We start from the raw sequence: 12565 nt of genomic DNA on the forward strand, positions 1-12565 counted from the left end.
GGAGACCTCTCCTGATTCACTCCCTGCTCCCCTCAGCAGTGTATTTCAGTCAGTCTGCCTGTTCTGTTCCCTGCTCTGTCTCTGGTGGATCCTCTCACCCCCCACATCTCTGGCCTGTACCCCAGCTCTTGTATGTATAAATAAATAAATCTTTTAAAAAAAATAGATAAGATAGACAGACACAGAGGTAGGCAGGCAGGCAGGTAGGTTGGTTGGTTGGGTGATTCAAAGAGCACCCCAGGTCTCCTGGAAGTGACAGCTACAGCCTTGTGGAGCTCTCAGTTCAGGGACGTCTTTTCTGATGCCTGGAAACACCCTGGGGTCTCTGTCCCTCATCGTGCCTTGTTTCCCTGGGCTTCTTAGCTTGCCTAGAGCCGGTATGTGTCGCTGAGCCCCTTTATCAGAGCCTCTGAATGCAGCACAGCTCTCTGGTCCATCCTTGCAGGACTCTTTAGCCTATGTTAATGTGACACTGTCCGTGTTCTTACTGTTTTATTTTTTTTTTTTCAGTTGTACCATTTTTTGAATTGTGGTAACCTGGTTTCTAACACTGTATGTAATTTAGGGGTACAAGTTCATACCTCTTCAGGTGCATGCTACCACACCACACCCCCCACCAAGGCACCCACAGTGTCCATCACATCTCCTCCTTCCTACCCCTCCGGGCGCCTCAGTTCTGCGGTAGGACCTGTAGGGTTTGTTTTGATCGGGCTCTGTCTGTTCCTTTGTTTCTTGATATTCCATATATGCATGAAATCATCTGCTATTTGTCTTTCTATAGTTTTTAAACATAGTTATCAAATAATTGCTTCGGTTTGAGAGCTAAGACTTAACTTAGTGACAGGCACGTCATTTCTGAACTCAATTTAACATGGACAAAAACGCCTAAATGAGTAGTCATTCAACAAACACTCTGTCATCTTTTCAGGGAAACATAATGTAATTCTTCAAGTCAGAAAACCCACATTTTTGGGTTCTCCGCCTCTTTTCCTTTTGTGTCTTTGAGCTTTATTTTTAAAGGAAGCTTATGCTCTTAGACACAACATCACTGCTCGTGGCTCTCCCCACCATGGAAGCTGTGTCGGCGGAATGAGATCCTCACCAGCCAAGGTTAACACAGGGAAAAAAAAGCAAAGATTTTATAGAATCCGACCCCCCCCCATATATACACTCTCACAGGATAGGGTTTGGAGAAGGGGTAGGGACAGGAGGGGTGGGGAGAGAGATGTTCAGCTATTTAACTTTTCCAAATGAACTAAAGAGAAGGAAAAATTCCAAGTAGGGTTCACAGGCCAAATAAACTCAAAGTATGACTAAAACCTCATTGTGGTATGTTAGAGTGAATAAAGGATCGTATAATTTATGGAAATGGAAACTGACTCTTGGCGGAAGCCCCATGAAGGGACTTCGCAGGTAGCCTGGCACCGCTGCCTCTGACCCTGTGTCTCCATTCTCAGTGGCACTCATGTGACCTCCTCTTTGGCAGCCTCAAGTTCCTAAGGCTGTGTTTGTGTCGTTATAACTTCTAGCATCTCCCTTGCATCTGTCTCTTTTCTTTCTTAGGTTACAAATTTTTATTTTTTTTTTCAACAGCCTTGTTTATTTTTTCATATAGGATTTCTCCCCTCAGGTGGGGGTCCCCACAACTTTATTTATTTTTTATTTTTTAATTATTATTTTTTTAATTTTATGTATTTTTTTACATCATTTTTCATTTTTGCAGTGTATGCATTTTCATCTTGGTTATAGTCCCCATACAATTCCCACCCCCCTTGTTTTGACCCTAATCCCTCTTTCTCCTCCCCCCACAGTGTGTCTCTGGTTTATAGTTGCTTGTTGATTTTGATTTTTTCTTTATTATAATTAGTCTTTTTCCTGGTCCCTTATTTAAGTTTTCTAGATTCCTGCTATGAGTGAGACCATCTGGTATTTTTCTTTTTCTTTCTGGCTTATTTCACTGAGCATGATCCCTTCCAGCGCCATCCATGTTGCTGCAAACTACATGTGTTTATCTTTTTTGAATGCTGAGTAATATTCCATGGTGTATATGGACCACATCTTCTTGATCCAGTCCCACAACTTTAAAGCACCCACAGTCCTCCACCACCCTCCACCACGTACTGCCCTGTCTACCCCAACTCCCCACCCCCACTTCTCTCTCCCTCCCTCCCTCCTGTCTCAGATCTAAGCTGGCTGCTTTCAAGGGTCACTCTTACAGCTTGTCTGATCCTTTGTTTGCTTTCTCTCGATTCCACATAGAAGTGAAACCCTCCAGTATTGTCTTTCTCCTTTAGCTCACTTTGCTTAGAATAATTCCTTCCAGTTCCACCTAGGTAGCGTTTTTATTTTTTTATTTGCTTTTATACTTTAGAGGTAACACTGAGTTATGATACTGTGTGTTATTTAGGAGAATAGATTTACACTTCCTCAGAAGTAGAACAGCTTACCACACCCACCACCAAAGCATCCTTCTACTTTTCTAGAGGCTGTTGGACCCCCTGTGTCCTTACTCCTACCCTCCCCCTCTAGCAGCCTCAGTTGTACTATCATAGTTCTAGGGTTTCTTTCCATGTAGTTTTGTTAGTTGATTTGTATTGTTTCTCTATATTCTCTCTATATAAGTCAAATTGTCCAGTATTTCTCTTTCTCCTGATTTATTTCACTTTGTATAATCCTCTCCAGTCCCATGCATGTTGATGCAAATGATAAAAGTTCTTCCATTTTTTATAGCTGAATAGTATTCCGTCATGTATATGTGCCCTGTCTTCTGAAGCAGCTGCTCTATCAACTTAGGTTGGGCCTGTAACTTGGCTACTATAAATAGTGCTGCAGTGAACTAGGAGTGCACAAATCCCTTCAAATCAATGTTTTGCATTATTTTAATAAATAAGAGTTGGAATTGCTGGATCACATTGTATTTCCATTTTTAGTCATTTGAGGAACCACCATATTGTTTTCCATTGGCACTGGACCAGTCAACATTCCCACCGACCGTGTACAAGGGTTTCTTTTTCTTCACACTTTTGCCAACATTTGTTATTTCTGTTTGGTTTTTTGTTGTTGTTTGTTTGTTTATGGGCCATTCTCATAGGAGAGAGGTGCTATCTATTCATGATTTTGATTGGATTTTCCTTGAAGATAAATGATGCTGAACAGTTTTTCACGTGCCCAATCGGCATCTGTATGTCTTGTTTAGAAAAACCTCTTTTCAGCTCTTTTGTCCCTTTTAGAATGGGGTTCTTCATTTTCTTTTTGTTGAGTTGTAGGAGTTCTTTGTAGATTTTGGATACGAGCCCCTTGTCATGATGTGTAGAATATTTTCTCCCATTTGATAGGATGTGTTTTATTTTAGTGATCGTTTCTTTTGTTGTGCAGAGCCTTTTTAGTTGAACATAGTCCCATGTGTTTGTTTGCTTTCATTTTCTTTACCATTGGCACGAAGTCCCCAAAGACATGACTGAAGACATACATAGTGTTTTGCCTATATATTATCCTATATATTTTGTGGTCCCTAGTCTTACATCCAAGTCTTCAATCCATCTTTAGTAATTTTTGTGTATGACATGAGAGAGTAATGTAGTTTTGTTTTTCTACTGTGACTGTCTAAGTTTCCCAATTTTTGAAGATTTGTTAACAATACTTTTCTTTTTTCCATTGTATATTCTTAACTCTTTTGTGGTACATTATGTCCATATAAAAGTTGGCTTATTTCCATGCTATCAATTCTATTTATTGGTCTATGTGTCTGTTTTTATTCCAGTGCCATACTGTTTTGATGACTATAGGCTTGTAGTACAATTCCTCTGGGTGGGTAGTTACATAAAATCCTGGGGTGGAAGTCTCCGCTGGGTCCTGAGGGAGCCTGGGGCAGGAGAAAAGCAGGCAGGAAAGGACCCCCACTTGAATTAATTTTGAAGGATGACAAGGATTTGGGCCCTACAGGAAATAAATATGGCAAAAGACAGTCTAGCTGAAGAAAAGGCACAGCTCCTGGGAAGGTGTGGACTGAGACTAGGTTTCATCCTTTCCATTGGACACATGTTGGGAGAACTCAGGGCGGGACAGAGCATTGTCAAAGACAAATGGGCATCCATCCATTCACACCGGCGAGAATAGCAGTTTTGGTATTGGCCGTCTCTCTGATTATTTTTAAAGTTGAGCAACTTCCCTTCAGTTTTCTGGGTCTGACCTCAGTTTTATTTGTAATCACAAGCTTTGCAAGCCTCCGACTGGAGCAGTTGGAGAAGCTACAAAGTGAATTCCTTGCACGGAGGAAACCTGCCCGGGGACCCACCTGCAGGTTGATGGTAAAACCCTGGCTTCTATGCTGTTTTCCAGGTACCATGATCAACAGGACGTCACTAGCAACTTCCTGGGAGCGATGTGGTTGATATCAATAACCTTTCTCTCCATTGGCTACGGTGACATGGTACCTAACACCTACTGTGGGAAAGGAGTTTGTTTGCTTACTGGAATCATGGTAAGTGGATTTTGATTTTCTCTTTATTTACACTTTTGAAGGCACTTAAGCTGTTGGGGCTTCGTGTAGAAGTCCTTATAAGACATCTGGACTCTCAACAGCAGGAAATCAGTGTCAGTAAATTGGTTCTATGTTGGGAGAGAACATCGACGGTTTTAATTCTTGTCTCGAAGCTCTGTTCACACAGGGTGCTCCAGTGCTATTTGTGGGCGATGCGCTGACGTGGTGAACAGATCTGAGCCGAGTGCTTCAGCTGCAGCTCTTTTAAGTTCTAAGTTTAAGTTTAATTTCCTGCTGTGAATTTGAGTGAATTTCTCCTCTCTGGTATAACGTGGATCGTCAGACAGTCGTCAGGTGTTTCAAAGGGTTAAACAAATACCGTGATACTGCATCTAGTATATTAGATTGTATTAATTATTTTTTAAAATATTTGCTGGGTCCAATTAGCTGCCAGGCGCTATCCTAGGTCCTGGAAATTCAGCAAAATAAGACAGAAACTCTCCCTGTCCTCCTTTCGGGTGCTTTGAGGAAAGATCTATATTTAAAATAAATAATAAACGATTATTAAGGACCTTCGTGACAAGTGTATTAGGAAGCAAAGCTTCTGATCTGATCTGTGGACTGAGGGAGAGGAATAGGATCTTAGGCAGAGAAACTGATGCCAGCAAACTTGGTTTTGGAGCTGAGGTGGGGAGGGATGGCGCACCCAGAGGAAAGGAAGAACATCCAGGAGGAGGAAAGAGCTCCCTGGAAGGAAGTGCAGCCAGGAGGAGCTTAAAACCCAGGCACAAGGCCCCTGGCCCAGGAGTGTGCCAGGCAAAGTGAGAAAGGGTGAGGAGGGAGGCCAGTCTCCTGGAGCAGGTGAGACAGGCGCGCTGCCTCTGGCCACCCAGCAGGCTCAGACACACTGGCTGGGCCCGGGCTGGTGCGCACCACTGTCCAGAGGAAGACCCGCGAGGCCTCCGGGATAACATGGTGTGGAGCCCCGGGCAGTGTCCTATTGACGCGCCATGTTCAGGGCCCTGCCCTATTCATCGCTCACCCCTTGATCATTCAGGGACAGCAGAGCGTGCTTTGGGGCTGGCTGGGTTTCTGCCTACATAAGGGTGTGGGCCGCACTGGGAGGGCCCGGAGCAGGAAATCCCCAGCATTTCTGAAGTTAAGCACCCCCACCCACACCCTGCTGTGTCCACCCCCGGGCGGCAGGAGAGAAGCAGGCTCTCTATGCAAGGGCTTTTGAGCGCTGGCCAGTGTGGCCTGTGCCCACGCAGCAGCTGCCCAGGAGGACTGCAGGGCCAGCCCCAGCGGAAGGACAGAGCGCCCCTCCTAGACAGCGAGGCGGGGGCGATGGCCTCCCGCCAGGTGGTCCGAAACGGGGCTGGGCAGCACGCTCAGAAAATGAATCCCCGGCCAGCGTTCAGGTCACCAGCAGTCGTCATGAGATAATGAGTTCGAGACCCAACTGAGGAAAAGCTCATTGAGGGACATCATTTACAGGGCAATGTTATTTGCCTGTAAAGGAAAAATACAGGTGTTCTGGGTTTTATTTTTCTTCAGTGAACCTTGCTTTTCTTCATGACGGTCCCTTTGGCCCGTCGTGTTCACGGTTGGATCACTTTCCCCATTTTCCTCAAAAGACAGCTTTTACTGTCTAGTGGAAAGCCTTGGGGAATTAAATATGCATGGGTGCGTGTCTGGAAGGCCCATCACGGGCCCAGAGAGCATGAGTGATGCTATTTGTAAAAGCAGAGCTGGTGCTTGTAGAGTCTCCTCCTCGTGCCCATGGAAACGACGTCCTTGGTCTCCCTTCCTGGTACCACATCCCCCTTTTTGTTCTAAAACGAGGTGTGACTCAGGGCTTGTGTGAACAGGCTCACTGGGCCGTGCCAGGCTCCCCTTGCTGGCAAGGGCGCTCTCTCTCCAAGCTTTTCCTTTGTTGCTGTGGTCTGCAGATCTGCTCCTTCAAGCCTCATATGATGGGCTCAGCTTTCCCCTGGCTGCTGGAACTACTTCCTTGCTCGGGCCTCATGATTGATCTTAAGGGGGATGTAATTGTATGGGGACTATAACCAAGATGAAAAGGCATACATTGTGCAAAAATGAAAAATGATGTAAGAAATATATAAAACATAAAAATTTTAAAAAGGCAGATACTGCATAAATGTTGATGAATAGATTACCTATCAATAAAACCAGGTTTATATATATTTAAAAAAAAATAGAAGTTTTGAGTGACTTTTAGTCTCTAGCCACGACAGAGGTGTTGTATGTGGTGCAATTTGCAGTGACTCCATCTCTGCCCACTGAGCTGGTGGTGACATAGTGTGTCTGCTCCCAAGCGGAGGAGCTTCATTCCATCTTCCTCATAAGGATGATGGCTTTGCTGACCGGGGCAGAAGTCACACACTTGCATCCAGAGAATCTGTGCAGGCTCCAAGCCCCCTATTTGAAAATCTGTGCAGGGTCTGACTCTCTCCATGTTCCAGTCCAGGGAACTAGGTCTTCCGGGGGGTGAGCTTCTGCTAGTGGATTGTATACCCTGTATATTTCCTGGGGATCAGGAGAATATGAATGGAGGTTCCCGCAAAGTACTACTAGAGAGAAACTAAAACTAATGAGTGTTTGGCTGAGAATATAGATTCCTAAGAGGAGACAGTAATTTTTCATTGACTATAGATAAAAGGTCAATTTCCTTAAAATGAAATTTGTTTCTATTTTGTCAGACAAACTTTCCTTTTCCTTTCTTCTGATTTTAGGAATTTTAAACACCAGCCTGTCCCTTTGGGGTTATCAAGACTAGACATGACTTGTTTTTATTTCAGGCTTTCATTTGCTTATTCCCACTTGGACTTCTGCAGTGCGTGCTTAAGTAAAATGCACCATGTCAGATTTCCCATGACTCATCTCTCTGTCTCTGTCTGTCTCCCACTCTGGCCTTTAATCAGTTGTGAAAATGAAATACAATTTACAACACTCCTGAGAGAGCCCCGGATGATCCTGAATCATCTTGCTGCACATCTCTGATGCTTCTCGGTGCTCTATTATATTTGAATTCCCTTTTCCTTGTATTTATGAAATTTTGATGGAATGTAGGCCTCTGTGCCTTTTTTTCATTTTGAAGTAAAATCCAGTAGATCTAAATGCCAAAGAAATTAGCAATGCGCATTTTATTTATAAAACTAAGGAATTATTCCAGGCTGTGATCTTAGATCTTCACATTTCATTGGGGAAAAAGTTAAGTTGTCATTTCAAAATTTTTCCATACCTTCCTTTTTGTGATGGGCTACATTTTGGGGAGCCAAGGACATTCAGGTCGATCTACAGTACTCTGGGCAGAAATTGTTAAACCACCAAGAGAGGTCATTTTTGTAAGAACCAAATGACTTTATCTAAAAATTACCACTCTTCACTTGAAATAGAAACCATGGATCCCAGACAATCATGCAAAGTTGTTCTTACAATTTTTAGGTTAGTGTATAATGCTATATGCATAGATAATTATGGAACTACTGAAATATGTGGATCTGAGATACTGAAATGCTTTAACAAGAATTCTACTCAAGCAAGTCAAGTAGAAATTTTCTTGTTACTCAGATCTACTTAGGAATCAGAAGTGAACAAACATCTTTTCCTTTCAGTTTTCTTTAAAACATGAGATCACAGAATTCCCTAACAAAGTCACTCTTAACCATCAAGGTTGTCTTTGCTTGCTTTTTCTTCTTTTACACCCCCACCTGTAATTGAGCAGGTGCAAAGGACCTGAGAATTTATGATTGGGGGTGTGCTGGTAACAGTGGATGAGTTGAAAGGACTTTGTTCTTCTGTGTGAAGGAGGTGGGCAGACAGCGCTGTGGGTCAGAGCCGTGGCTTTGGGCAGCATCAGCCAGATCTGCATCGTCCTCCAACTCTGCAACAGAGAGCAATTGTTTCACTTAGCGTTTTACAATTTATCCTGTCTGCCATTTTCTATCTGTACATGCAGCTGTAACATGCTGAAAGCTGTAGCTTTCCCTTACCCATGAACATCAGCGACTGTTTCAACCATGGAGAATCCTCACTGGCAAGAGTATCATTTATCTTAGCAAGAAGGCAAGAGTTTTATAAATTTCCCTTCTCTATTCCTGTGAATTTATGGCAAAGTCTTATGGGCCTTCTGTTTAGTCTGGTATTTGTCTGTTCTAGTGACACTGAACAGTCTCTGCTAAGTGTTCCTCTGAATAGTGATCTACAAGCCAGTAGACTTCAGAAAGTCTATCATGGATTCTGCAGCCAGCATGAGGGTGCGTTTCATCCCATTCATACAAAAGTTATGGCTAAAGAGCTCCCAGCTCCTGATGATTTATAAATTTTTGCTCAAGGAGCTAGTGAAAAATGTAGTCAAGGTTTCACACCACCTCAGGATAAGAACACTTGCTAATAATCCTGTCAGTGTCAAATTTAGCCAGTGGTAGAGTCTTGATTTAAGATCACAATGTGACTCAGTTGCTGGTCAGAGTTCAGTAGCTTTCATCCTGAAGGGTGGTGGCATTATATTATTAATTCAGTCAGAGAATGCTCTAACACAGCCTTGAATTAGCTGGACCTTAGAGAAAGTGAGGGCTAACCCTAAGGCCTTGTTATTTTCCTGCTGTTTTCCATCTTTCCACTGAAGGATGTTTTTGCTATGCCGCAGGATATAGAAATCCTGAAACACTAGACTGAAGCCATTCTGGGGTGCTCACATGTGAATAAGCCAGAAAGCTCCAGAACCTGTTTATAGGTCTCACACAACTTACTATCAATTCATTTGGACATGTTTTAATTTATTTATTTTTTTGGATGCTTCTGGTGTTTGTTGAATCTCATCAAATAAGGGCCCAGTGTATCTTTAAATTCTTACAATAATAGTGTGTGTTTTGTGCAGAGCAGGAGGGTGGTGAGGCTAAATTCCTCACCACTGCCCTCAGGGCACCCTCAGACCTCTCCAAGACAGTTTCCAAAGTGGATGGATTCCAGGAAAATTTCTTAAGCAGTGAGACATGCCCTCTCTCCCAGGTACAGGCCAGCAGCTCTGGAAATTGCTGTGACCTTCTAGCTTTCCACTGACTCCACAATTCCTCATTTTCCTAAACTCTCAGCATTTTCCATTGGCAGTGCTCCCCATTTTTTGTCTGAAATACGTGCGCTCACCTTGGCCCCACCGCTAAGCAGGAGACTTAAACCCGGCATGACGAAAAGAGGACAAAACAGTGCTGGCCACCATGACCTTCCTGTTCTAGCGGGCCGAGCAGCAGACCCCAGCACGGGAGAGTCAGGGTTCCCAGCCAGGGTTTATCACTGAGCTCCAGAAACCACACACACCCCACCCTGTTCCTCAGGATGAAGGCATTTGAAATTGACCTCTACCCCTTATCAGCAAATATCAACCTCTGTTTGTGGAAACGGAGGTGGGACATTGTTCCTTATGTGCCTGACCAGAGATCTTAGGAAAAGCTCCAATGAAGTGATAACATTAAAACTGAGCATTTTATAGAATTTTGTTGGCCAGAACTAGTTTTACATATTTTTATAGAATATTTATGTCAGGCAAGGGCAGTAAAAATGTCTATGTCTCTAGGATATCCACTCCAGATAACCCCAGGGACAGAAAAATGCATGTTTTCAAAAACTCATTTTACCTTCCTCTTGGAGGAAAGGCTGGTATTTTTAAATGAAATTTAATTAGTCTTAAAGCCATGTTATTAATTTAGGTGTATTATAGAGTAAAAAACGCAGTAAAACATGGTTTTTCAAGTTATACATTTTGACAGCTTAAAAAGCCTGATTTCTTTCAAATTAAACATTTTTGGATAAACTTTCATGACATAACTAATGTGTTAAACTCTCAAACATCATTCTCTGAGGTGGTGGGTAGTCTGGGTTTTGTCCTCCAAATTCTAAATCTCTTTATTTTTCAAAATGTTCGTTGAAGGAGCCTTGCACTGCCCCGTGACGCACAGGCACACGCACAGCACACGTCACTGTCCATCAGCACGTGCGCAGGCCATGTCAAGGGCAGCCCTGAAAGTCCACGGACCATAGCCTGCACATTCACCCCACATTCGCCTGACTCACCTCACTTTAAGCACAAGGAGTGCACACCCTTCAGCAGAGGTTTGGGTTGTACAGGCAGGTGCTCGGGCGAGCATGGCTGCATCACACGGCAGGTGCCTGAGCTCCTGGGAATCCTGCACCATGTTCTGTGGAGGGATCCTCCCGGGGTCTGCGCGCTTCTCTCCCCACTGCACTCCCAGCATGTGTGCATTCCCCCACTTTGGAGAATAGCTGTTCTGACAGGTGCAAGGGGATATCCCTCCTTGTTGTTTTGATTTGCATTTCACTAAAAATAAGAGATGATGACCATCTTTTCGGGGCCATCTGTAAGAGTCTCCTTTGGGGAAGTAGCTATTCAGATATTTTGCCTATTTTTGAAATCAAGTTGTTTGGGTTTTGTCTCTGGGTTTTTGCTGATATATTTGGGCTATTCGCCTCTTATTGGATGGGTCATTTACATTTATCCCCTCACACTCAGAAGATGACTGCAGGTTGTTGGTTTTTTTTTTAAATTGCATTTAATGTTTCTTTTTCTTTTTTTTTATTTTTCAGAGTTTTATTTATTTGTTTTTTATCATAGCAGGAATTTAGAAAACCTAAATAAGGGGCCAGGAAAAAGACTAATTATAATAAAGTAAAAATCAAAATCAACAAGAAACTTTAAATCAGTGACACACTACAGAGGCGGGGAGAGGGGTGTAGGATCAAAACAAGGGGGGCTGGGAATTGTATGGGGACTATGACCAAGATGACTGTACGTTCTGATGATCATTCCTTTCACCACGTAGAAGCCCTTTCGTTTGATGTGGTTCCTCTCATTTCTTGTTTCATTTTTTTTTTTAAGATTATTTATTTATTTATACAAGCACTGGATACAGTCAGAAGCGCGGGAGGGTGAGAGAATTCACCAGAGCCAGAGCAGGGAGCAGAGCAGGCAGAAGGACCGAAGTACACTGCTGAGGGGAGCAGCGGGCGGCAGGAGAGGTCTGCGCGCCATGTGGGACCCTCTTCCGGTGGCCGGGGAGCAGCCGGGGATCAAACTAGCGCTGCAGAGGCTGCAGGCAGCTTTGCAACCCAGCGCTCAACCACTGCACCACCGGGGAGGCCCTCTTGTTGCATTTCTTGTCAGCCTTATCATGAGAGTGAAGTCCCCAAAGGCAGCTTTAAGGCCGGTGTTTAGGACATAGTACCGTTTTCTTCTCTGTGCCTTATGGCTTCAGGTCTTGCATGCATCTCCTTCATTCATTTTATTTTTGTTTATGGCGCTCTGGTTTCATTCCCTTCCATCTGGCTGTACAGTTTCCCCAACACTATTATTCATTGAGGAGACTTCCGTTGCTCCACTGGATACTGTCAGCTCTTTGCCTATAGATTATCTGTATGAGTTTATTTCTGGGCTGTCAGTTCTGTTCCAATCCTGTGCGTGTTTTCAATTCTAGTACCGTGATTTTTGGTTTGCTCTCTGGAAGTGATGTGCCCTCCAGATAGAACTTGAGCTCCAATGTGGTATCAAATTATTTTTAGGTTAAGACGCAACCTATGAAGCTATCTGCAGCCACTGCAACACGAGTTCGATCCCCAGCCAGGGAGCTACCCACATGGTGTAACAGACCTCTGCTGTTTCACCTGCTGCTCCCCTTAGCAGTATATTTCTGTCAGTCTGCCTCTTCTGCTCCCCACTCTGTCTCTGGTGAATCCTCTCACTCCCCGCACCTCTAGCCTGTACCCCAGTTCTTGTATGCATAAATAAATAATCTTAAAAAAAATTATTTTTAGGTGGTAACAAATGGGATTGTTTTCCTTATCTTCTCTTTCACTAGCCCATTATATGCATATGGAAATGACATAATTTGTTTTATTTCCTAGCCTGCCATGCAACTGTTTTCATGCCATAGGATTCCTGATACTCCTTGCACTGAGCTTGCCTGTCCCTATGGTTAAGTTGGCCATTTAACAATGTTAATTCTTCCAATACTTGGAGCATTTCTTTGGTTAAAATTATTCCCAAGTATG

The 12565-nt window shown here is 43.5% G+C and overlaps 1 protein-coding gene across 1 annotated transcript in view; it reads left to right on the forward strand.

Moving 5' to 3' along the window:
- The window catches only part of KCNN2 (potassium calcium-activated channel subfamily N member 2), a gene marked incomplete at both ends in the record, with an annotated part of 135481 nt that overhangs the window by 98644 nt on the left and 24272 nt on the right, over positions 1–12565 (forward strand). Inside the window, one exon of the mRNA XM_084252331.1 lies at positions 4339–4480. Coding sequence (XP_084108457.1) covers positions 4339–4480 — 142 coding nt within the window. The remainder of the gene's footprint in view (positions 1–4338; positions 4481–12565) is intronic.

Source organism: Talpa europaea, assembly GCF_964194135.1.
Source record: "Talpa europaea genome assembly, chromosome: 13".
Lineage (NCBI taxonomy): Eukaryota > Metazoa > Chordata > Mammalia > Eulipotyphla > Talpidae > Talpa > Talpa europaea.